The 23964-nt window shown below is 41.5% G+C and overlaps 1 protein-coding gene across 2 annotated transcripts in view; it reads right to left on the reverse strand.

Annotated features, from left to right (window-relative positions):
* The window catches only part of LOC138800706 (protein unc-13 homolog B-like), a 133333-nt gene extending 124381 nt beyond the window's left edge, over positions 1–8952 (reverse strand). For both annotated transcript variants that reach the window (XM_069982608.1, XM_069982599.1), the window contains exons 1-3: positions 8826–8952; positions 3872–3901; positions 1463–1562 (exon numbers count right to left, since the gene is read on the reverse strand). In XM_069982608.1, the coding sequence (XP_069838709.1) occupies positions 1463–1562; positions 3872–3901; positions 8826–8847 (152 nt within the window). In that variant the 5' untranslated portion in view covers positions 8848–8952. The remainder of the gene's footprint in view (positions 1–1462; positions 1563–3871; positions 3902–8825) is intronic.
* Between the last annotated feature and the right edge of the window lie 15012 nt (positions 8953–23964).

Below are 23964 nucleotides of genomic sequence, written 5' to 3' on the forward strand. Positions count from 1 at the left end.
TTGTGAACGGGTTCTTCTTCACCAAAGAAAGTATGCGGCGATCATCCACCACTGTTGTCTTCCGTGGACGCCCAGGCCTTTTTGAGTTCCCAAGCTCACCAGTCAATTCCTTTTTTCTCAGAATGTACCCGACTGTTGATTTTGCTATTCCAAGCATGTCTGCTATCTCTCTGATGGATTTTTTCATTTTTTTTTCAGCCTCAGGATGTTCTGCTTCACCTCAATTGAGAGTTCCTTTGACCGCATGTTGTCTGGTCACAGCAACAGCTTCCAAATGCAAAACCACACACCTGGAATCAACCCCAGACCTTTTAACTACTTCATTGATTACAGGTTAATGAGGGAGACGCCTTCAGAGTTAATTGCAGCCCTTAAGAGTCCATTGTCCAATTACTTTTGGTCCCTTGAAAAAGAGGAGACTTTGCATTACAGAGCTATGATTCCTAAACCCTTTCTCCGATTTGGAAGTGGAAACTCCCATATTGCAGCTGGGAGTGTGCACTTTCAGCCCATATTATATATATAATTGTATTTCTGAACATGCTTTGGTAAACAGCTAAAATAACAAAACTTGTGTCACTGTCCAAATATTTCTGGCCCTAACTGTATGTGTATATATATATATATATATATATATATATATATATATATATATATATATATATATAAACTTTGTAATATGCTTCAATGCTTCAATCACCTATCAGCCCCCTTCCCTATCCCCCCCCCCTCAATTCTCCACCAGGAAGTGACATAAACTCATTCTTACCTAATGACTGTTGACCCCAGGTAGGTTGCTCTGTGGAAGCCATTTTGATACAATGACATCATCAATAGGGAGGCGGGTCTAAGCCCTGTTAAGCCAGCCTCCCTTTCTCAGATGACACAGGTGTCTCAGCTCTGATTGCCTGAACAAGATGAAAGCCATCTAAAATGGCATCACAGGTGACAAAGTGCATCATGGGAAAGCCCAAACCAGGAAGTAAAGAAAAAAATGAAGCCACCAACTGGAGCTTCAGGGACCTGCAAACAGCAGGAAATTTAAATGGTAAATGTAGAAACTATGTTTTATGATTGTTTTTTTTTGTTTTTTTATCAGTGCCGGAGTACCCCTTTAAATTTTAACATGTAGTATACATACGGGTATAGGCTTTGCAGTCACATTATAATCAGTGTCGGTCTGTGTTCTGGGGCTCTCCATCACCAGTATATAGTGTTGTGGCCCTTTTTAATTCCACTTCTGGCCACCAAGTTGATGGCCAGTTCCTGGTATTGCTCTGCATAATTGGTAGCAGGGGTACCACATGGAGAAGCTGTAAGTGTAATCCTACACCAGTTCTGTGACCCCATTATTCCAGGATTGACTAGAGTCCCAGAGGCCAGATCCAAACCAATCATACAGTGATAGGGGATCCTGGCAATATTGATTACCCAGGCTATATAAGTCAATTTAATAACTTACAATGAGTAGTCTTGCTCCCAGCATGGTTCACTTCCTGATCTACATACTGTGGAGCTCTGTAGATTTTGTACCTTGAGAACGACATAAGTATTGCAACTGTCTGGAAAAACATAATGACCAACATGGCAAGTAATTAATAAAGTAAAAGTCATAATTGTGTCTTTATTTAAGACCACGCATTTGTGACAAATAGAAACACGTTATACTGGTTTTACACATAGCAGTTTTTTGGAAAACTGCTACTGCCGTTTTTGAGCCAAAGCCAGGAGTAGATCCGCCAGGTAGGAGGCTTATAAGTGCTTCCTTTATTTTATCCCTTACTTTGAATCCGCTTCTGGTTTTGGCTCAAAATCTGCAGGGGCAGTTTTCCAAAAAACTGTAAAAGCATCATCACTTGCAGGGAATACACGGAATTGGATAACCTACAGAGATACAGGTACAGAACACAAAGATTTTTTTTTTTTTAATATAATTCTTGTATTGTCATTTGATTGCAATATTTGCCTGGATAAAGTCAGATGAGAAAGAAGAGAAAGACTCCTTAAAGGGGTTACACAGTTAGGTAAAATTAATTTTGAATCATCTTCCTTCTTGGAGACAAACAGTTCATTCCACACATGTCATTACCTTTTCAGTCTTCTTCCCCTAGTTATTGACCTGCTAATTTGTGCTGAAGGCAAATAAAACTGTCTGTGATCTGTTTCAACCCTCTTCCCCCCCCTCCCTTACGAGATGGCTTATGTAAACAGCTCCCTGGCTGGATGTCACTACACTGTTTCTGCACTTTGTGATGCAGGAAGGATTAATCACAGTAAGGTCAGAAGTAACTTGACCTTAGATTACCCTCCTGACTTCGCAGAATGCAGATACATCCTGCCAGTGTCACTGTTTACATGACACTGTTTACATGAGCTGAGAGAACAGCTAACACAGTTTCTGTGTCTTCAGTACAAAGCAGCAGGCTCAGAACTGGGGGAAGGAGACTGAAAAGGTAATAAGCATGGAATGAATTGTTAGTCTCCAGGGGGGGGGGGGGGCATTCAACATGTATTTTACCTAACTAGATAACCCCTTTAAGGATCAGGCCATTTTTTGTACGTTTTTCCCTTTTTTCTTTCTTACCACCATTTTTTAAGGTATGTATATGCTGACATTTAAAGCCACAATTTCTTTATTTTTACCCTGTTCATCAGCTGTAACTCACATTCCAAACTGCTGACACTGGGCCTTTTACATGGGCCGATTATCGGGGCATTGCTAGAAATGCTCCTTCGGCCGATTATCGGGCCATGTAAAAGTGACAGTTATCAGCAACAAGCTTCAAAATTTATTAGCGGCCACACTCACACATCTTCCTGTGTAAACATAAACAAGGGGAGACTGACAGCACGAATATGCATATATCCGTGCTGTCAGTTTCCAGATCACAAGCATCAGTCTATACTTACCATCAGCTTGTGATCTAGCATCCGTCTCTCCCATCCTCTGCCGCCACTGTTGTATATTCAGGCTGTCGTCTCCTCCAGAATAATTGAAAGTCAGAGGAAAGAGTGTTTAAAGGTGCAGGATGGGAGAGCTGGTAGAGCGGGATGCTGGATTACAAGCAGCGCAATATGTATATATGTACTGCTTGTGATCTGGAAACTGACAGCATGGATATAATGTATTATACATATCAGTGTTGTCAGTTTCCACGAGCGATAAAAGGTTCTGTCTGGCAGCACAGCCGCTCAATTTGTCATGCCATGTAAAGGCACTTCAAACAAGCGCCCATTTTTTGTTTTATAATCTGATGGGGTATTACGGATTGTCATTAGGCCTGGGTCACACTTCATTATAGATCCTGTTTAGGGTCTCTGTCACAGTCTCCATTCCATACTGGCAACTCGTGACAGCCAAACCGATGCACCAATGGACAGGAACGGAGCTCACCACACTGCTTTGATTTTAATGGGGGCCTGTTGGGTTCTCCATTCACGTCTGTCATATCGCAAAAGTCCAAAGGGACAAAAAATACTACATGCAACTTTTTTCCATCCTATTAGTCAAACAGATTCTGTAATGGAGACCATAAATGGAACCATTGGTAAAGTGTGAACCTAACCTTACCAGTATACCTGAATAAACTAAAACCCACATACTTTAGAAATATGCTTAGAAATATTAAATCGTTTGATATGTTACACTGCACATGCACTGGCTTCCACTCCAGTGTACAAATATTTGCTATTTTAAAGTGCTTGGGAATGAACATGCAATCTTATAAGATTTGCTTGCTTGGTTTGAAGTATACTGTAACTAGAAATGTTTTTTTAGCGATACTTGCTGTCACAGCTTACTAAACTCATTTGTTAATATATTTCTACAATTGTATAGACTTATATGTGCAAAACATGACAAAATATTTACCTGATATTCCATTAAAATGTCCTCTTTTCACTACAAAGAAAAAAGTACAAATTACACAGTACAGTTGTTTAGCACAATACTGTATTATTTAAAGCAGATCTCTCAGCTACATATGGACATTAGGTACTGTATATGAATACATGAATATCCCTATCACTGCATATATAGGGGTTGGAGGAGTTTCATAAATTCAACAGACTCATTAATAAAGCTATTTTTTACCAACTCTGCTATATTATTTAATTTTTCCTATTTTTTGTGTCATTTTGGCTACTAGTCAGGGTTTAAAAGAGGAAATGCAGTGTTCTTAAATTTTTTGGTCCATTGAAAAATAGAAAAAAGCTATACTTAACTAACCTAGTCCCCTGTTTCAGTTTCCTCCGCTTCTGGGCCTCCACTGCCTTTATCTTTTGCATGCTTCCAATGAGAGCTTGAAGCAGGACCTGCTAACTCAGCCAATCACTGGATAGGATGAAACACCACTACAGTAGGTGATTGGTTGAGCATGCAGGTCTGACTCTGAGCTTTCATCTCAGAAGCAGGCAGAAGACAAGAGCAGTGGAGGACCGATAGGACCAAAACGAGAGCTGCAGTGGAAGCGGGGGTAGTTGAGCTATATATGATTTTTTTAAAATGCCAGAACACCCTTTCAACTAGAAAAGGTTGGGCTTCCCAGCAACCTTTTAATGAGGCTCCCTTCCTTTCAAAGCATGAACATTTACCAGCACCATGCAAAACCCCATGGTAAGTACAATGCTGGGTTGCATAAAAAAAACGAATGAGTTTTCCCTTTAAAGTGACTCTGTACCCACAATCTGTCCCCCCCAAACCGCTTGTACCTTCGGATAGCTGCTTTTAATCCAAGATTTGTCCTATGGTCCATACGGCAGGTGATGCAGTTATTGTCATAAAAAAAACTTTTAAACTGGCAGCCCCGTGCCCAATGGCCGTGGCTTAGTTTGTGTATGCATTAGGCCAGCACAACCTCTCCGTCCCTCCTCCCCTCCCTTTTCATCATTTTTCCTATTCCTCTGCAGTGAAAACTACACAGGTGCCTTAACGATCCTACCCGTGTGCCGGGCTGACACAGCTGACGAATAGAAGGCAATCTGCTTGGAGCATTCCTAATGATGAAGAGGGTGGGGAGGAGGGACAGAGAGGGTGTGCAAGCCTAATCCATACACAATGTAAGCCACAGTCAAAGGGCACGGGGCTGTCAGTTTAAAAGTTGTTTTTTATGACATTAACTGCATCACCTGCCAAACAGACCACAGGACAGATCTTTGATTAAAAGCTATCTGAAGGTACAAGTGGTTTGGGGGGGGGGGGTCAGATTATGGGTACAGAGTCACTTTAACCTTACTATTTTAAGCCACAGAAAAGATCACTTAATTTTCAAATTGGCAGACCATAACACCATAGACCAGACTCTCTTAAATTATTAGACCCCAGACCCTTTAATTACTAAGCACTAAGTTTTTAAGTGCCTGAGTACACTTTTGAAAGAACCTTAAAGCTGGGTTCACAATATGTATATTTCAGTCAGTATTGTGGCCCTCATATTGCAACCAAAACCAGGAGTGGATTAAAAATACAGAAAGGATCTGTTCACACAATGGTGAAATTGAGTGGATGGCGGCCATATAACGGTAAATAACTGCCATTATTTCAATATAACAGCCATTGTTTTAAAATAACAGCAAATATTTGCCATTATATGGCGGCCATCCACTCAATTTCAACATTGTGTGAACAGAGCCTTTCTGTGTTTTTAATCCACTCCTGGTTTTGGTTGCAATATAAGGACCACAATACTGACTGAAATATACGTAGTGTGAACCCAGCCTCAGGGTGCGTTCACAAATATTGTATCCTGGAGCCTCCGAATCAAGCCAGAGCAGGGACCTGGTAATGTATGTACCCAGGCCATGGGGGATTAAGGGGGCAAACGTTTCCATACTCGCAGCGGAATGACAATCCCGCTGCGAGTATCTTATCTTATTCAAGTGACTAGCAGAACTCGCAACATGAAATCTGATGCGGTTACGGTATGTGTGAACACACCCTAAAGATCACTGCATTCACACTCTCTTTGATTCCTGCTTCTCACTCCACCATTTCCATTAAATTTTCCTTGCATATTTCATACTCTTGAACTCTCTAGCACAAAAAGACTCTCAACCACTATTAAAAACTTAAAACGCAACCTGAAAGTCCATCTCTTAAGAAAACCTACAACCTGCAGTAATCCTGCTGCTACTGCACTACAATATTATCTGCCAAACCCCTTCTGCAGTACATCTGTTGCAGAAATCTGAGACTGAAAACCAGCAATTCTGAATGTTTGATTATATGCACCTATTGGTCATGGCTGAAATTGCAAAATGATATAATTACATTGGGTGTCCCGAAACTTTGCACAAGTAATTTATTTATAAAGCACTAACCTATTATCCACTACACATATAAATTACCAATTTTGCACTGTATGCACAATTTTGAGTAGGACACCTGTGAGCCTAAGGAGTGAAACATAGCAACAGGCCTGTCAGTCAAAGTACACTTCTCCAGATGCTAAAAAGATGTCAACAACTGGTTGGTCAAGGGCAAAAATCAAGGGCAGAGTTAAAGTGATATTGTTACCCCCCTTGCTTTACATATGTGTGGTTCTCTGCACCATCCACAAGCATAGATGCAGCACAATCCATATATACCTTTATAAAAATTTTATTTTCTTTATGCTCTACAATCGCTTAAAGTGTCACTGTCGTGATTTTTTTTTTTGCAGAAATCAATAGTCCAGGCGATTTTAAGAAACTTTGTAATTGGGTTTATTATCCGAAAAATGCATTTTTATCATGAAAAAGCAGTTTGAAGCTCTCCCCCCTGTCTTCATTGTTCTCCTATGGAGAGAGCTAAAGAAAAGACCAAAACAGGACAACAAAGAGTTAATCTACAAATCCCTCACGGGATATCTCCTGTGACAGTCACCAGTGACCTGTCTGAGCTCGGATTACAGCTGTCACCCAGCTCCGTGCCTGTAATCCTCTGTTATCTGCTTTCTGCTGCCGGCTAACTCCCTCCTTCCTCCTCCCCCCTCCCCTCTCCCTAGAGCAGACAGGGGACGTCTCCTGCAACAAGTCACAATTTTCAGATTTTTCAGAGTGGATGAAAAAGAGGAAGGAGGGGGGGACCTGGGAAAAGGCTTTTTACATGCAGATAATGGCAGATTTGGCTAATAAGCCCAATTACAAAGTTTCTTAAAATCGCCTGGACTATTGATTTCTGCAAAAAAAAAAAAAAAACACGACAGTGACTCTTTAAGTTCATTGGTGGACAGTGTCACCTAGGTGGGACTTGGCATCTGTTGAGCCCCCTCTCCCTGCCTCGGTTCAATGCTGTTAGCCTTGCTCCCCTTGTGGAGAGGCAGTTCAACGGACGCTAAGCCTCAGCTTAGCGACACTGTCCAACAACGATAAAAGCATATAGGAAAACTAGGATAAGCGCATCACTTTTAGGGTAAATTCACACGGGCGGATCCGTCGAGAGTCTCATGTACGAAATCTGCAGCTAATCCGCAATACAAATATTATTACTATTATTAATACGTGTATTGCGTTTTAGCTGCGGATTCCGTGTGTGAGACTCCCTGCGGATCCGCCCGTGTGAATTTACCCTATAATCGCCAACTGACCAATGGTTTATAATCTACGGACGGTACTGGTAAAGCAGTTTTATGCACATCAGACCTAACATACTATGCAATTCAGCTAAGGGGAAACAGCATGAATGAATAAGCTGTGTAGTAGTGGATGGACCACATTGTAACCCACACTCATAGTGGCATGTAGCGCAATGTAATATGTGGTCCTAAGCGCAATTGTTTGTTAGGACGCCAGCAATGGTTAATATAAAAAAAGAACGCAGTTGTAGGACACATAGCCCCATATTGTCACAATGACATATATATATATATATATATATATATATATATACATATATATATATATATATATATATATATATATATATATATTTATTTATTTTGAGTCTGTATAATTTCTATAGATATAGTACTGAACGGAGAAGGCAGGAATTATAAAACTTTCTGCCTCCTCTGAGTGTCTAATTCTTAGCGCATGTGCAAATGGTGCTCAGGAGCTCAGCAACCTCTAGCTATAGTTAATAGGCTATGTTCACATTTAGTAAGAGACCGGCCGTTCAGTGACCCAGCCGGTCTCAGAAAAGATCACCCTGGCCGGTACTGCAGAACTGGCTGGATGATCTTTAGCATGCCCGCATCAGAACTCCCCACTGCACACAATAGAGCAGGCGGCCAGACTCTCCATTGTGTGAACTGACATGGTTTTCTGCAGCCGGTATTCAGTGAATAGCGCCGCCGAAAACTGACATATCAGTTTCTCGCCGCGCCACTAGGGATCACGGCCAGAGTGTATACCATGTGTATACACTCCGGCCGGGATTCCCTCAGCCTGCAGCACTACGTAAGTACTGCAGAAATCACTGCCGTTGTAACAACGGCCGTGATTTCTGCTGAATTTATGTAGTGTGAACATAGCCATACACAGCCATATTTCTGATGTTACTATTATAGACCTATCCATACTGTATACATAGATGTATACACATGGTATCTGGCTATCATTAACATAGTATAACACATTGACTAGAGTTCCACACTTGATATCATTTTACAGTTTCCCCTATCAGACATATAGGGGGAGATTTATGAAAGTGTGTAAATATTCACCTGGTGTAAACTGCCCACAGCAACCAAGTACAGTTCCACTTTTGTTCTACCAGAGCTGAAAGCTGAGCTGTGATTGGTTGCTGTGGGCAGTTTACACCAGGTGTATATTTACACCCTTTCATAAATCTCCCCTATTGTGTCTCTAACTTGTCAGTCTAGTCATCCCATAGAGTCATATGTTACCTTTTACACAGAGAAGCACCATGTCCTTGGATCCGCACCCAGTGAAGTCAGTGAGCAGTAACACAGCAGAGCAGCGCTCTCATTAGTCAGCTCTTCTCTCTGAATTGCCTACTAGTACACGCTGTTAGGTGCCGGCTGGCAATGAGACTTGCACAGCTACAAGCACGGCTATGTCACACCCCGCCCACTGTATCAATAGTTCACGGTAACCTGCCCTCCTAGTAAATATGCATTACATATGTTATTATATCATGTTGCATGCTGTATAATACTTAAAAACGTCTTATGCAGGAGGAAGCGAGGTCATGCACAGAACTTAGTGAACACTTGAAAGTGACAACAGGCAGCGTGCAGGACTAAAAGTCATAGACATGTCAGGAGACTTTACACTAACATTCTTCATAGACACACCCTGTGTGGAGGAAATTATAGGCACCATTGCTTTTCCTACAGGAAAAGTGTTAACAAGTTCAGTACCGAACATGAGGGAAGGAATATGTGTTGCTTGCTTGTGTGATCACAGGATTTACAACTAATAGTAGAGACCCCCATATACTGAAGGTGCAGATACTATATAGCTTTGCAGAACTTACATAGTGACATATAAAGAGCAATGCTCTGTAGCATTTGGCTTTTGGCTTCACACAACATGAGTTCTGTGCTAATCACTGCTGTTGTTATGGAACTTATGTAGTGCTGCAGGCTGAGGGAATCCCGCCCAGAGTGTATACACATGGTATACACTCCGGCTGAGATCCCTAGCGGCGCCTCGAGAAACTGACAAGTCAGTTTTCTGCGTCCGCTATTCAATGAATAGCGGTTGCAGAAAACCCTGTCAGTTCACACAACAGAGAGTGCACGCTCTATTGTGTGCAGTGGGGAGTTCTGATGCGGGCGTGCATGGATCCGCCCGCATCAGAACTCAGGGGTGCTAAAGATCATCCGGCCAATACTTTTCTGAGACCTGCCATTCGGTGACCCGGCCGGCAGTCTCTTACCAAGTGTGAACATAGCCCTAAAGGTGTACAAATGAGACATTTTAGTCACTAGTCATTTGTTCTTTATTGCCCTTTTATAGGTTTGCATAGTTTTATAAATAAAGTATTGCTATATAAGGTGAAGAATAAGAATGCAAGATAAGGATGCAAATGAACCATAAGACATTGAGGTATTATGTGCATTAGTCTATAAGAATTGTGTGTCTTTTATTGTCTTGTTTCATTTTATTACAGGACAAATCAAGAGTGATTTTCATATGACTGTGAGGGTGTCCTAGGGGTAAATATTACAGACCCCCATTATGGTAAATGACCGTGGGGGAAATTTATCAAACATGGTGTAAAGTGAAACTGGCTCAGTTGCCCCTAGCAACCAATCAGATTTCACCTTTCATCTACCAAAGAGTCTGTGAGGAATGAAAGGTGGAATCTGATTGGTTGCTAGGGGCAACTGAGCCAGTTTCACTTTACACCATGTTTGATAAATCTCCCCCTATGAGTCTACTATTTTTAGAAAACTGTGAATATACCATACTGATGTGTGGGTGTTTTACAGTATGGAAGCGTCAGACTCACCATTCATTCTCTATGACTCATCTCAGCGGCTTCCCGGGCGTGATGAAGTAAGTATGAGGGGCTCTAGTGGGGGGTCGGGAGCCTGTCACCCGGGGGTGACAGGTCCTCTTTAAGCTAACCAGTTTTGGCTCAGGGCCAAATCATCCATATCAATGGGGATGTCAAGCTATTCATGATTATGAATGATTTACTTTACTTTCAAATGCTTCTCTTTACTGAAAGAGTAGTAGATGCTTGGAACAAACTTCCAGCAGATGTGGTTGGGAAATCTACAAAAAACAGAATTTAAACTTTCCTGGCATAAACATATATCTGTCCTTAGATAATAAGAAAGGAAATATTAAAAGGGCAGACTAGTGGTCTTTTTCTGATAACAGTTCTCTATGTTTCTATGTTTCCTTGTGACTCCTGACCATTCCCTATAATATTGAGCTCCTGTGGATAACTTTGATTGTGGGATAGCCCCTTTAGGTAATTTCCAGTGGTTCTTTTAGCCACCCATGTAAGGCTAGGTTCACACTGCGTTTTCAGCATCCGTTTAACGCATCCGTTTTTTGCAAAAAACGCATGAAAAACGGATTGCAAAAAACGGATTCATTTGTGTGCATCCGTTTTTCCATTGACTTCCATTATAAAAAAAAACGGATCCGTTTTTTTTGACGGACCAAAACGGACAAAAAAACGTTGCTGACCCTATTTTTCTGGACGTTAAAAAAAACGGATCCGTTAAACGGATGCTGAAAACGCAGTGTGAACCTAGCCTAACCTGTCGATGAATATTACTATTTTCAATACTCTGCACAGTAGTTGAGGCTGGAGCACCACATACCTTGCACCATGTGTGCTAAATTTGCTCTAGTGTCTCTATAGCCTAAGCTTAAGAATCCCAAAAAATGTCCCTATCTATTCGAATGCGGGCCCTTTTAAAAATGTCACTTTAATGTAACCTGAGAGTTTATTATTGATTTGAAAGGGATATCACTGTATGAAATTGGAATGTTCTACTAGCAGTTTACAGACCCTGGTGAAACAAGACTTGGACACACCTCATAGTATTTTTACTTGAAATGCACCTGTCGTTTGAAAAAACTTTTGACATGCTATAGACACATGTCTTTATCGGTACAAGTCTGAAGACTCAGGGTGGTATTACCAGTGGCGGTCTTTGGCACCAAGCACCCCAAGCGATCGCTTGGGGCCCCCAACATTCAGGGGGCCCCCACGTCCCGTTCTTGTGCTCAAGACCGCTGGACAGGGCCGCTGCCGCGCTCGCTGCTGCCATCTGAACTGTAACTTTGAGCACTCGTAATGAGCGCTCATAGTTACATGCAGCAGCACTGACAGGGTGGGAGACATTGGCTCCCTTCCTGTCAGTCACTCTTGTGGCCGCAGAAAGGGCAGCTTTGTCCTTGTGGTGCCGGCACTCCAGTGACATCACTGGAGCATCGGCGCCAGGACAAGGGGAGTGCGGCCTCTTGTGATCGAAGGGAAAACCCTTCCTGTGGCCACAAGAGTGAAAAGAAGAGGAGACGCCCGGACCCAGGTGAGTATAAGTGTTTGTTTTATTGTGTTATATACTATATGGGAGGGGGAGCACATAGGCGTCTGTTTAACTGGGGAGCGCACAGGGAGGCTATAGACTACTGGGGCTTCACAGAGGGGTCTATATACTACTGGGGGCAGCACACAGGGGTCTATATACTACTTGGGGCAGCAGAATGGGGTCTATATACAACTTGGAGAGCACACAGGAGGTCTGTATCCAAGTGGAAGAGCACACAGGGGGGCTATATACTACTGGGGGAGCACACAGGGGTCTATATACTACTGGTGGAACGTACAGGGGGTCTATATACTACTTGTGAGGCACACAGGTGGTCTTTATATAACTGGGGGAGCACACAGGGGTCTGTATACAACTGGGGCAGCACACAAGGGGTCTATATAATACTGGTGGGGCACACAGGGGGTTTATATACTACTGGGGGAGCACACAGGGGTCTATATCCAAGTGGGGGAGCACACAGGAGGTCTATATCCAAGTGGGAGAGCACACAGGGGGGCTATATACTACTGGGGGAGCACACAGGGGTCTATATACTACTGGTAGGGCACACAGGGGGTCTATATACTACTGGGGGAACATACAGGGGGTCTATATACTACTGGGGGAACATACAGGGGGTCTATATACTACTTGTGAGGCACACAGGTGGTCTATATATAACTGGGGGAGCACACAGGGGTCTGTATACAACTGGGGCAGCACACAAGGGGTCTATATAATACTGGTGGGGCACACAGGGGGGCTATATACTACTGGGGGAGCACACAGGGGTCTATATACTACTGGTGGTCTATATACTACTGGGGGAACATACAGGGGGTCTATATACTACTTGTGAGGCACACAGGTGGTCTATAAATAACTGGGGGAGCACACAGGGGTCTGTATACAACTGGGGCAGCACAAGGGGTCTATATAATACTGGTGGGGCACACAGGGGGTTTATATACTACTGGGGGAACCACACAGGGGGTTTATATACTACTGGAGGAGCACACAGGGGTCTATATCCAAGTGGGGGAGCACACAGGAGGTCTATATGCAAGTGGGGGAGCACACAGGGGGGCTAAATACCCCTGAGGGAGCACACAGGGGGCCTATATACTAGTGAGGGAGCACACAGGGGTATATACAACTGGGGGCAGCACACAGGGGGCTATATATAACTGGGGGAACACACAGGGGTCTATATACTACTGGTGGAAGCAAACAAGGGGTATATACTATTGGGGGCAGCACACAAGGAGTATATATTACTGGCAGTAGCGCACAAGGGGTATATACTACTGGGGGCAACACACAGCGGTCTATTGTTTTGGAACGTGTGTCGAGGGGGGGGGGGGCCCAGACTTAACTTCGCTTGGGGCCCCAGAAATGCCAAGACCGCCCCTGGGTATTACACGGGCCGAGCAGGGCCCGATAATACCTGTAAACGACCAGCGATCTGCTAGATCGTTGCTCGTTTACTGGGCCTATTATACGGCCCGATAATCGTTTGACAAGAGCTGCAGGGACATCGTTACCGATGTCCTTGCAGCCCTTGCTAAACTGGCATACATTACCCATCCACGTTCCAGGGCTGCTCCTGCCCTCCGCTTCTCCCAGGGTCCCGTGCGCGCTCTAGCTTCACAGCGGCCTGTCAGCTGGTAGGCCGCTCAGCCAATCACAGGACAGGACCGCCGCGGCCTGTGATTGGCTGAGCGGCCTATCAGCTGACAGGCCGCTGTGAAGCTAAAGCGCGCACGGGACCCCGGGAGAAGCGGACGGCAGGAGCAGCCCTGGAACGTGGATGGGTAATGTATATCGTTAGTTGCCGGCCACGCACCGCTATTACACGCAGTGGTGCGCGGTCAGCGCCCAACGAAAATAGGGTCTAACCTATATCAACGATCAGCCGATGATCGTTGTCATCGGCTGATCATTGCATTTATTACACGGAGTGATAATCGGCCGAATCGGGCCAATTCGGCCGATTATCTTTCCGTGTAAAAGTACCCTCAGACCCAGGCCGATACAAACTTTTGATATGTCTCTATAATATATATCAAAAGTTTATTTTAAACAACAGGTACACATTATAGGAGGTTTCTCTTCTCTGAAAGCCATCACTTCATTCCCAGTGTCTACTTTTAGGCTATGTTCACACAATGAACAAACAATACCCGTTGTTTGGCACTGAAAAAGTGTCAATTAATGGCCGTTGTTGCAGTGAAAATTGCATTTATTTCAATGCAGAATGGACGGAAATAACTGACATGTATATTATTTCCACAGCAGTATTAAACAACGGTCGTTGTTCAATAACTTGTGTGAACAATGGCCGTTGTTTGCATTGACTTTAATGCAACACATTTTTCTATGACAAGAATAACCGTTGTTTTAATTACAAACAATGGCAGTTCTTGTCATAAAAATAGGTCGTGTGAACATAGCCTTAGGCTGTTTTAAATATAGTAATAATAAATTCCTTTTTTCTGGTTTGCATTGCAGGATGCAATCATGACGTCCTGGTACGTCATAGCAGCCTTTAGCCAATGTTAGTAATTGAGGGCCAATTACATCGATCAATTCAATACAAATGTACTGTATTAATCCCTATGAGCAATCATGGTATGGACTACACATTAGTGTCCCTTTCCATAATAAAAGAGGGGGGGACGTTTCCTATTTTATATAGAGAAAAATAAATAAAAAAAATAATAAACATATTCGCTATTGCCGCATGTGGAATCTGCCATTAACCCTTTGAGGACCAAACCCAGTGGACTGCGCCAATTCATTTTTGCGTTTTTATTTTTTCTTCCTCCCCATCTAAGAGCTCTAGCACTTTCATTTTTTTATTTACAAGGCCATGTGGGGGCTTGTTTTTTAACCTCTTAAGGACATAGGACGTACCGGTACGTCCTATGTCCTCACTTGCACTTCAAAGCGGGGCCGCGCGGCGGCCCCGCTTTGAAGTGCCGCGATCCCGGGTGCCGCGTGTAGCCCGGGACCGCCGCTATTAGCGGGCACGGTCTGATCGCCGTGCCCGCTAATTAGCTAATCGGAGGCAGCTGTCAAAGTTGACAGCTGCCTCCGATTACCGGAGGCAACGTTTCCCTGGTGTCTAGTGGGGGAGATCGCTCCTCCGGGACCTTGTCCCGGAGGAGCGATCTCCGTTACTGATGCCGGCCGGGGACGCGTCCAAGATGGCGCCGTCCTCGGCTCGGCACTCGTTTGTTTCCGGCTGCAGCAGCCGAAAGCAAACGAGTGCCGATCTCATGGATCTCTGCAGCATATCTATGCTGCAGAGATCTCAATGAGAGATCCAAGTGTATATACTAGAAGTCCCCCAGGGGGGCTTCTAGTATATGTGTAAAAAAAAATAAAAAAGTGTTGTTTATAGTAAAAAGCCCCCTCCCCTAATAAAAGTCTGAATCACCCCCCTTTTCCCAGGTTTTAAATAAAAGTAAACAAATAAATAAATAAATAAACATGTTTGCTATCGCCGCGTGCGTAATCGCCCGAACTATTAATTAATCACATTCCTGATCTCGTACGGTAAACGGCGTCAGCGCAAAAAAATCCCAAAGTGCAAAATTGCGCATTTTTGGTCGCATCAAATCCAGAAAAAATTTAATAAAAAGCGATCAAAAAGACGTATATGGGCAATCAAGGTACCGATAGAAAGATCACATCATGGCGCAAAAAATGACACCTCGCACAGCCCCATTAGACCAAAGGATAAAAGCGCTATAGGCCTGGGAATGGAGCGATTTTAAGGAACGTATATTGGTTAACAACGGTTTGAATTTTTTACAGGCCATCAGATACAATATAAGTTATACATGTTATATATCGTTTTAATCGTAACGACTTGAGGAACATGCATAACAAGTCAGTTTTACCCCAGGGTGAATGGCGTAAAAACACATTTCCCCCAAATAAAAGAAATGCGTTTTTTTTTTCAATTTCACCACACTTTGAATTTTTTTCTGGTTTCGCAGTGTACTTTATGCAAAAATTCAGCCTGTAATTGCAAAGTACAATTAGTGACGCAAAAAATAAGGGGTCATGTGGGTTTCTAGGTGGAAAAATGCAAGTGCTATGACCTTTTAAACACAAGGAGGAAAAACCGAAAACGTAAAAACGAAAATGGGCCATGTCCTTAAAGGGTTAAAGGAATAGATGTACTTGGTAATGGCATTTTTCATTCTACCATAACAAGTATGTTGGAACCTCAAAAATATTATTTATGAAAATATAAGTAGGTGAAAGCGTAAAAAGAATGCAATATAGTAACTTTTGGGTGGGTTCCTGCTTCTACGTAATGCACTATATGGTAAAAGCAACATGATACCATTATTCTATAGGTCAGTCCGAACACAACCATATGCAGGTTTACACAGATTCTCTTATGTTATATATATTTTTTATTAAATCCTTTTTGCAATTAATTATTCATAAAATGACCCTGCTGTGACTCTTATGACGGTTTTAGTTTTTCACCTACAGGGCTGTCATTTGCTCCCTCATCTCTGGTTTTTATTAATACCATAATCGTGTAGATGTTTTGATCACTATTTATTAGCTCAGTGGTTAGCACAGTAGCCTTGCAGTTCTGGGGTCCTGGGTTCAAATCCCACCAAGGGCAACATCTGCAAAGAGTTTGTATGTTCTCTGTGTGTTTGCGTGGGTTTCCTCCGGTTTCCTTCCACACTCAAAACATACAGATAAGTGAATTCAGATTGTGAGCCCTCTTGGTGACAGGGAACAATAATTGACAAAACTATGTAAAGTGCTGCGGAATCTGTGTGCGCTATACAAATAAAAGCATTATTATTAAAGCATCATAATGTAACAAAAAAAAATAATCAATCCTGGCACTATTTTCTCTCTTATTGTTTGCGCTGTTCGCTATGACGATAGTTTTATTTTAATAGATCGGACAATTATGCATGCTACATTATATAATATATTTAACTAATTATTTTTATATGTTTTATTTACAAAATGTGATAGGTGATTTTTTAATTTTTATTGAGGGAGGGGATTTGGCGCAATTTTTTTAAATTTTTTTTAACATTCTGCCTGTGGCAGACTCAATCTGCAGAGGTCCCCTCTGGAACGCTCTTCATAGCCCCTAGAGACCCAGGACGTCCAGTTACGTCCAGTGTTGTCTGGTGACAGACTTCCAGGGCGTAACTGTACATCCAGGGTCATCTAGGGGTAAACAGCGTAAGCACAAAACACACTAAAGTGCAAATTTGTGGAGTTTTTGGTCACATCACATCCAGAAAAATTTGAATAAAAAGTTGCATATACGAAAGCCCTATATCAATAAAGAGTACAGGTCACGGTCTAAAAATGATGCCTCGTACAGCCTCATAAACAAACAAAAAAAGTGTTAATAGGATCAGAATAGAGAAACTTCTTAACACAATTTTTTTTTATAATTTTTTTAGAAGCAGCAAAATAAAGTTAAAGGCATATAAATTACCTATCATTGTTATTGTACTTGTGATGTCCCACCACGGGTGTTGCTAGTAGATACACCATTCGCAAAAGCCTGTACTCCAAGTGTAAATGGTGATGTAGTCATACCTAAGTTTTGCCACTAGATGCCGCTAGAATGTATATTGCATACTTATGTGTTGCACAGCTGTAGTACTCAAGGGGTTATTGTTGTTTGTGATTTGCACACCAATGAGATCTCTTTCCTCTTCTCTTCCTATCTCTTTACTCCTTTCTTCTCTCACACTCTCTTCTCACCCACTCACAGCAGGTCTTACATACCCTGTAAAAGGTAGTCACATGGGGAGAGGACGTGTTAGTGAGTCTTAGTCACGTTGCTGAACAGAGTAGACGCAAGCCAGAACGGTCCCTACAGTAGCCAGGTTGGGCCTTGGTACATGCAAGGTCCCCTGGTAGAGGACAAGTCAAGTGTAGCCTAGCTGTTAAGCAGAACAGACGCACATGTGAAGCAAGGACTCTCTTTTCTTGAAAGCAGCAGTGCTAATCACTCTTAGAGAGGACAAGTAAGGCATCATCCCAGCCGTCGTCTTATAGGGTGGGAGCTGAAAACTTCAGAACTGTACTTGAGAATCTCCAGTTGCCACATATAGTGGGGTGAGCCTTAAAAACGCCTGAATTACCGCCATATGTGGCGACCGTATGAAGGGCAGAGCAAGCTACAAGTGTCTGGGGTATGGAAAAAAGAGGTACGGTAGAGTGGTGCTGTGCCCACAAAAACACACCTATTTCGCCCGCCAGCCGCCTCCCCCCCCCCCCGCCCCTACCAGTTTTACTGTACCTCCTTTTCTGCCTTTCAGATCTCACTGCTGTCTGATGTTTGTTTGTTTTTTATTAATTTTTATTTGGTGTGTGTTGGAAGAGGGATAGCCTTATACGGCGAGTATATCCCAAACTCTATATTTTAACTGGAAAAGTTGGAGGTCGTCTTATACACCCAGTTGTCTTATATGCCGGAAAATACAGTACATACTATGCCTCCTGAATGACAGAGCCTTACACAGTGTGCCGTCTGAGAATAAGAGCTGCAGAAAACAATGTCACTTTAGTATCCCTATGTCATCTTTGTCTTGTGAAATAAGTAATAATCTGCACTGTCCGTAAGAACTTGGCCATAGAATAAATATAATACATACTAAGCACCCTGATTTAATTATAATAAATAAATAAATAATATATGCCTAGGACAGTGATGGCTAACCTTGACACTCCAGCTGTTGCAAAACTACAATTCCCATCATGCCTGAACAGCCAAAGCCATATCTTTGGCTGTTCAGGCATGATGGGAGTTGTAGTTTTGCAACAGCTGGAGTGTCAAGGTTAGCCATTGCTGGCCTAGGACAATGATATAGCTAAATTTGGGAGGCCAGGATGGGGTCCCCCTTTTCCCTGGTTCACTTAACAGTTCATTTATTTATTTTCACATGTTTCAGTTCAGCTATGGTGCTTAGACTTTATTTTTTATGTTTCTGGGAAAGCATACATAAGGTTTGTCATTCTCAAATAAAATCATTCTTTTAACAAACAAAAAAAGGTCTTTGATGAATGGCAATTTTCTGAATTTATTGTTTCAACAGATCAAATTCACTAAGTATGTGAATAGGCACCTTTTGTAATACTTTCCTCCTTCAATCATTTACCAGCCTCGCACTGTATATTGCTTCACTCCACTTGTTAAACCTATAGTTGAATAATCCAAACACTAAAATACTGCTTTTCAAACTTGCTTTATTGGCTACAGTTTATTCTTCACAGAAAACAGTGTTAGCAGTAATGAACTCACTGTTCCATCTAGGGAACATGAAAGCTTACATGTTATGTATTCTTGGACACCCAAAACACTGTCACATGTTTACCAATTTTACTTATGGTCCTTTTACAAGGAGCGATTATTGTTTGAATCTGCGCAATACGATCACACTTCAACAATTATCTGTTCATGTAAATACAGCCAATGATCAAGTGAGAGACCATTAATCGTGGTTTTTCTACTCAAATCCTCGATGGTTGCTCACAGATTGCTTCATTCAAAATCTTTTGCAAATACACCCTAGTATGTGAGATGGCCTTAAGCAATCTTAAAACAATCGTAAAAACTATTTTTTCCAACTGTTTCATCTAAACGCTGATCGTCATAAAAAAATTGGCACTTCAGAATCGTTAAACGATTGGTTGAGATATTTAATTGCTGTGTAAAAAGACCAACTGTGACTACTGCATACTGGGAATAGCCCACAAGACAGACATTTTGGGGCTGCTTTGGCTCAGTCATCTAGCCATCACAATTTAATCCTTGCCAAGTCCTTACACTTGATAATTGTTCCTGCATTAAACACTTTGCAGACTTGCAGTCTGCACCTTGCATGTCAATTTGGAAGGAAGGGGGGTGGGGTGGTTGTCTGCACTTGCCACATTTTTCAAATTTTGGAATGTCGGTGACCCGACACAATGAATATAAATCTAGGATAGTTCATATTTTACAAGCTTGGACTAAGTCACTTACTTTAAAAAATAAAAGAAAAAATCCAACAGCACCTTGGAGACACTCCGATTGTGGCCAAAAAGTAGACATGGAGGATGCATGCAGGTAGGCTCACAATCCCTGGTGTGAGCACTACAAACTTCAGAAGAAAGGAATTCCCACTGCATCCACGATGAAAACAGGTGTGTTTAATCACATATCAGGGTACCCAAAAAATGCAACGTTTCGGCCTATTGGCCTTTGTCAAGCATAACTATAACTATAACTTGCATTAGATAGAGAGTTTAGATTAGAAAATACAGTATGTGTTAGAGTCAAATATTGTTGGCAATATATTGCATGCATTAAAGGAGAAAATTTTTCTTAAAGTATTGTATTGCCCCCCAAAAGTTATACAAATCACCAATATACACTTATTACGCGAAATGCTTATAAAGTGCTTTTTTCCCTGCACTTACTACTGCATCAAGGCTTCACTTCCTGGATAACATGGTGATGTCACGACCCGACTCCCAGAGCTGTGTGGGCTGTGGCTGCTGGAGAGGATGATGGCAGGGGGATGCTCAGTGTCCCTCCAGTGCCCTGTGTCCCTCAGTGTCCCCCTGCCATCATCCTCTCCAGCAGCCACAGCCCGCACAGCTCTGGGAGTTGGGTCATGACATCACCATTTTGTCCAGGGAGTGAAGCCTTGATGCAGTAGGAAGTGCAGGGAAAGAAAGCACTTTATAAGCATTTCCTGTAATAAGTGTATATTGGTGATTTGTATAACTTTTTTTTTTTTTGGGGGGGGGGGGGGGGCATACAATACTTTAATAAAAAATTTCACCGGATTCCCCCTTTAATGTCATTATGTTTTTGCAATTTGACTATGTACTCAGACTGACATTATGTAATTTGTGATGTTACTTTCGTGCAAACCTGCCCATTATGGTGTCACATATAGAATCCAAATAATACAATGATATAGTGCTGAGATACCATTACAGTATGTTGTTCAAATTGTACTGGTCAGTCAATAAAATAAGTAATATAGCCACATCTTGTGTGCAGTTGTTGGTGGTGCAAGGCTATGAAGGCAAGTGGCATCCCCTTCAGTAGTCATAGGAGATGTGACCTGAGATGAAACACCACTTGTCTTGATTCTCGCCCAAGACAGCAACTTCTTGATACAATACTTTGTTACAGAATACACATGTAATAAGCTATTATACACGTATACAGGAGTCTTAGCTACCTGTTAAAGAGCAGATTGCTCTTTATACTTTAGGTAGATACTGTATGTCAATAAGACTAGATAAATTGTCTATCAGGCTCAATATCTGTGCACGTCCAAGAATAATACTGTTTCCCAAGACATTGGAGGAATCATTGAAAGGTAAATGTTCCACCTTCTAAACAAACTGGAATAGTTTAGCCTAATCAAGGACAAATTGATTGTGAGGTCAGCTCTGTCTGACTCGGTAAATACATCCCTGTTTTCTTAAGGCCAATAAATTATAATACGCCCTGGAAGTAAAGATATGTGTAGCTAAATAAAAGGGAAAATATGTTGGCAAGGATATATTTTGCGCACAGAACCTTGAACATGTAGGTGTAATGTGGCTTAATGTGTTTATCAATCAGTTTATCAGGCATAAAGATTATCTATTATCAGCTACATACTGTAGCAATCTATTATCAGCCACATAGTTCACAGTGAATACCCGATTTCAAAGCAAAACAAAAAACTTGTTCCAATCAGAATTGCTAAATGTATACCGTCATTTCCTAGAGGTAGCTGCATCTAATGGACCTTTTTCCAGAGTTTTAACTCTTGGTCTGCTGCATGGCTAATCACTAGTACATTGGCAGTATGTTTGTTTTGTTAGAATTCACCTGCTCCTTTTTCTCAATAGCTCTGCTTGTGTCTCACTATAGGGCCACTACCACACAACGTCTTTTTTGGGGAGCTTTTGGGGGAGACAGCCTTCATTTCACACCAAATTAACGGCCATTATTATACAAATAATGGCCATTGTTTTGAAATAATGGGCATTATTCTGGCAAAAAATGACGGACGGAAGTATGCATGGGCTATTTATTGTTTATATGACAGCCGCGATATATAAAAATTGTCAAATTCCAGACAACCCCTTTAAGAGGAGAAAGTCTCACCACATATGATTATATGTACCTTTACACCCACCATCGCTCAAGCATAGGGCAGAGGGACAACAAGAATTTGCCAATCTAGCTGCTGTCAGGTACAAGCAAGGAAAGATTTTCTGGGTAGTTTCCTTAGGTGCTATACTTTTAGATACTCATCTACATTATGAAAAATCTGATTCCATTGTGACAATCTGTTCTAAGTCCATTTCCTAGAGGGACTAACGAAAGAATGTATAGGTTCCACTAGGATGGTGACTAAAGCATCATAAAATATGGAAATGAAGGGTTAAATAACGCGTCAATAGCAGCAAGCCTATTTGATCTGGAGAAGATGAGCAGATGGTAATGCATATTATGCCCACTAATTGGGAATTTACAGAAGCGTTCCATGGTCATACAACTTTAAGATATGGATCATGCCTCTAGAGGTATTAAGATCAGCAATGAATGTACAAAATATTTCAAAAGAAGTGTACTATAAATTCCACAAGCTTGTCACATAAACCCAGGAGTTGATACCAATACATTTTCATGATGAGTATACTATTGAGACGATTAGATGACGAGACAGAAGGTTTGTATGGTTTCAATATGGACAATAATAGGGAACCTAGATTCTCCTTTTCATATAAACCTTCCAGCAGAATCTAGCGTTGTCCAATAGTTCAGAACTATGGTTTCATATCATATCAGGTACTCTTATTTCACCACCGGGTACTACTTGTACTACTTATAATATCAGGGTCTACTTATGTGACAGAAGAGGTCCATCGGGCACCAAGACCAGAATGTAACAACTACCCCTAAGCTCCTTTTAGTTAGGCCCCTGGCATTTGTACCCAAAGAACCAATGCTCAGTTGATTTGGCAGAGTTTTCACACCACCTTGTCTTGCAACAACAATGATCCCACGGTCCAATTCAGCTAGATCTCATCTTATGTTAAAGGTATTCATTATTTGTAATTGTTCATAAAGAAAAAAGAAAATAATACAGCTAAAATTATGTAAGAAAATGTTATTTGCATATAAACAATAAATCTGGCTACTCTGTGATACAATGAAGTACTTCTAATAAAATAATATATCTATAAAAAAAAAAAACTAAAAGTATATGTAATTCATAGTTCATGCTAGCTTGTGGAAAAATAAATAAGAACCTTTTCACTCATAAACACAAGGCAGGAAACAGGATAAGAGAAAGAATGTACGGCTTGGATGACTTAGCTGGATATAATAACATCTCTTGTGGTTATTGTGTACAGTGACATTCCTGCATGATAAGCTATGTTATGTATAATCAGTTTATTTGCAGCCATTATATAATGTGGTTTAGCCCCTTCAACCTCCTATTTGCACCTAAAAAGACCAGGCTCATTTTTTTAAATCTGACCTGTCTCACTTAATGCGCTTATAGCTCAGTGATGCTTTAATGTATGCTAGATTCTGAGATTGTTTTTTTCGTCACATATGGCACTTTATATTAGTGGCAAAATTTGGTCACTACTTTGTGTGTTTTTTGTGAAAAACATCAAAATATGAAAAATTTTAAAAAAATTGCATTTTATGAACTTTGAAATTCTCTGTTTCTAAAAAAAGAAAGTCTTATCACATAAATTAGTTACTAAGTCACATTACCGATATGCCCTCTTTATTCTGGCTTCATTTCATAAACATATTTTACTTTTTTAGGGTGTTACGGGGCTTAGAAATTTATCAGCAAATTACCACATTTTCGTGAAAGTTTCCAAAACTAATTTTTTGGGGGACCAGTTATTTTTTTTAAGTTGATTTAAGAGGTTTGTATACTGGAAACCCCCATAAGTGACCCCATTTTGGAAACTACACACCTTAAAGAAT

This window comes from Dendropsophus ebraccatus, chromosome 1 (genome assembly GCF_027789765.1).
Source record: "Dendropsophus ebraccatus isolate aDenEbr1 chromosome 1, aDenEbr1.pat, whole genome shotgun sequence".
Classification (NCBI taxonomy): Eukaryota; Metazoa; Chordata; class Amphibia; order Anura; family Hylidae; genus Dendropsophus; species Dendropsophus ebraccatus.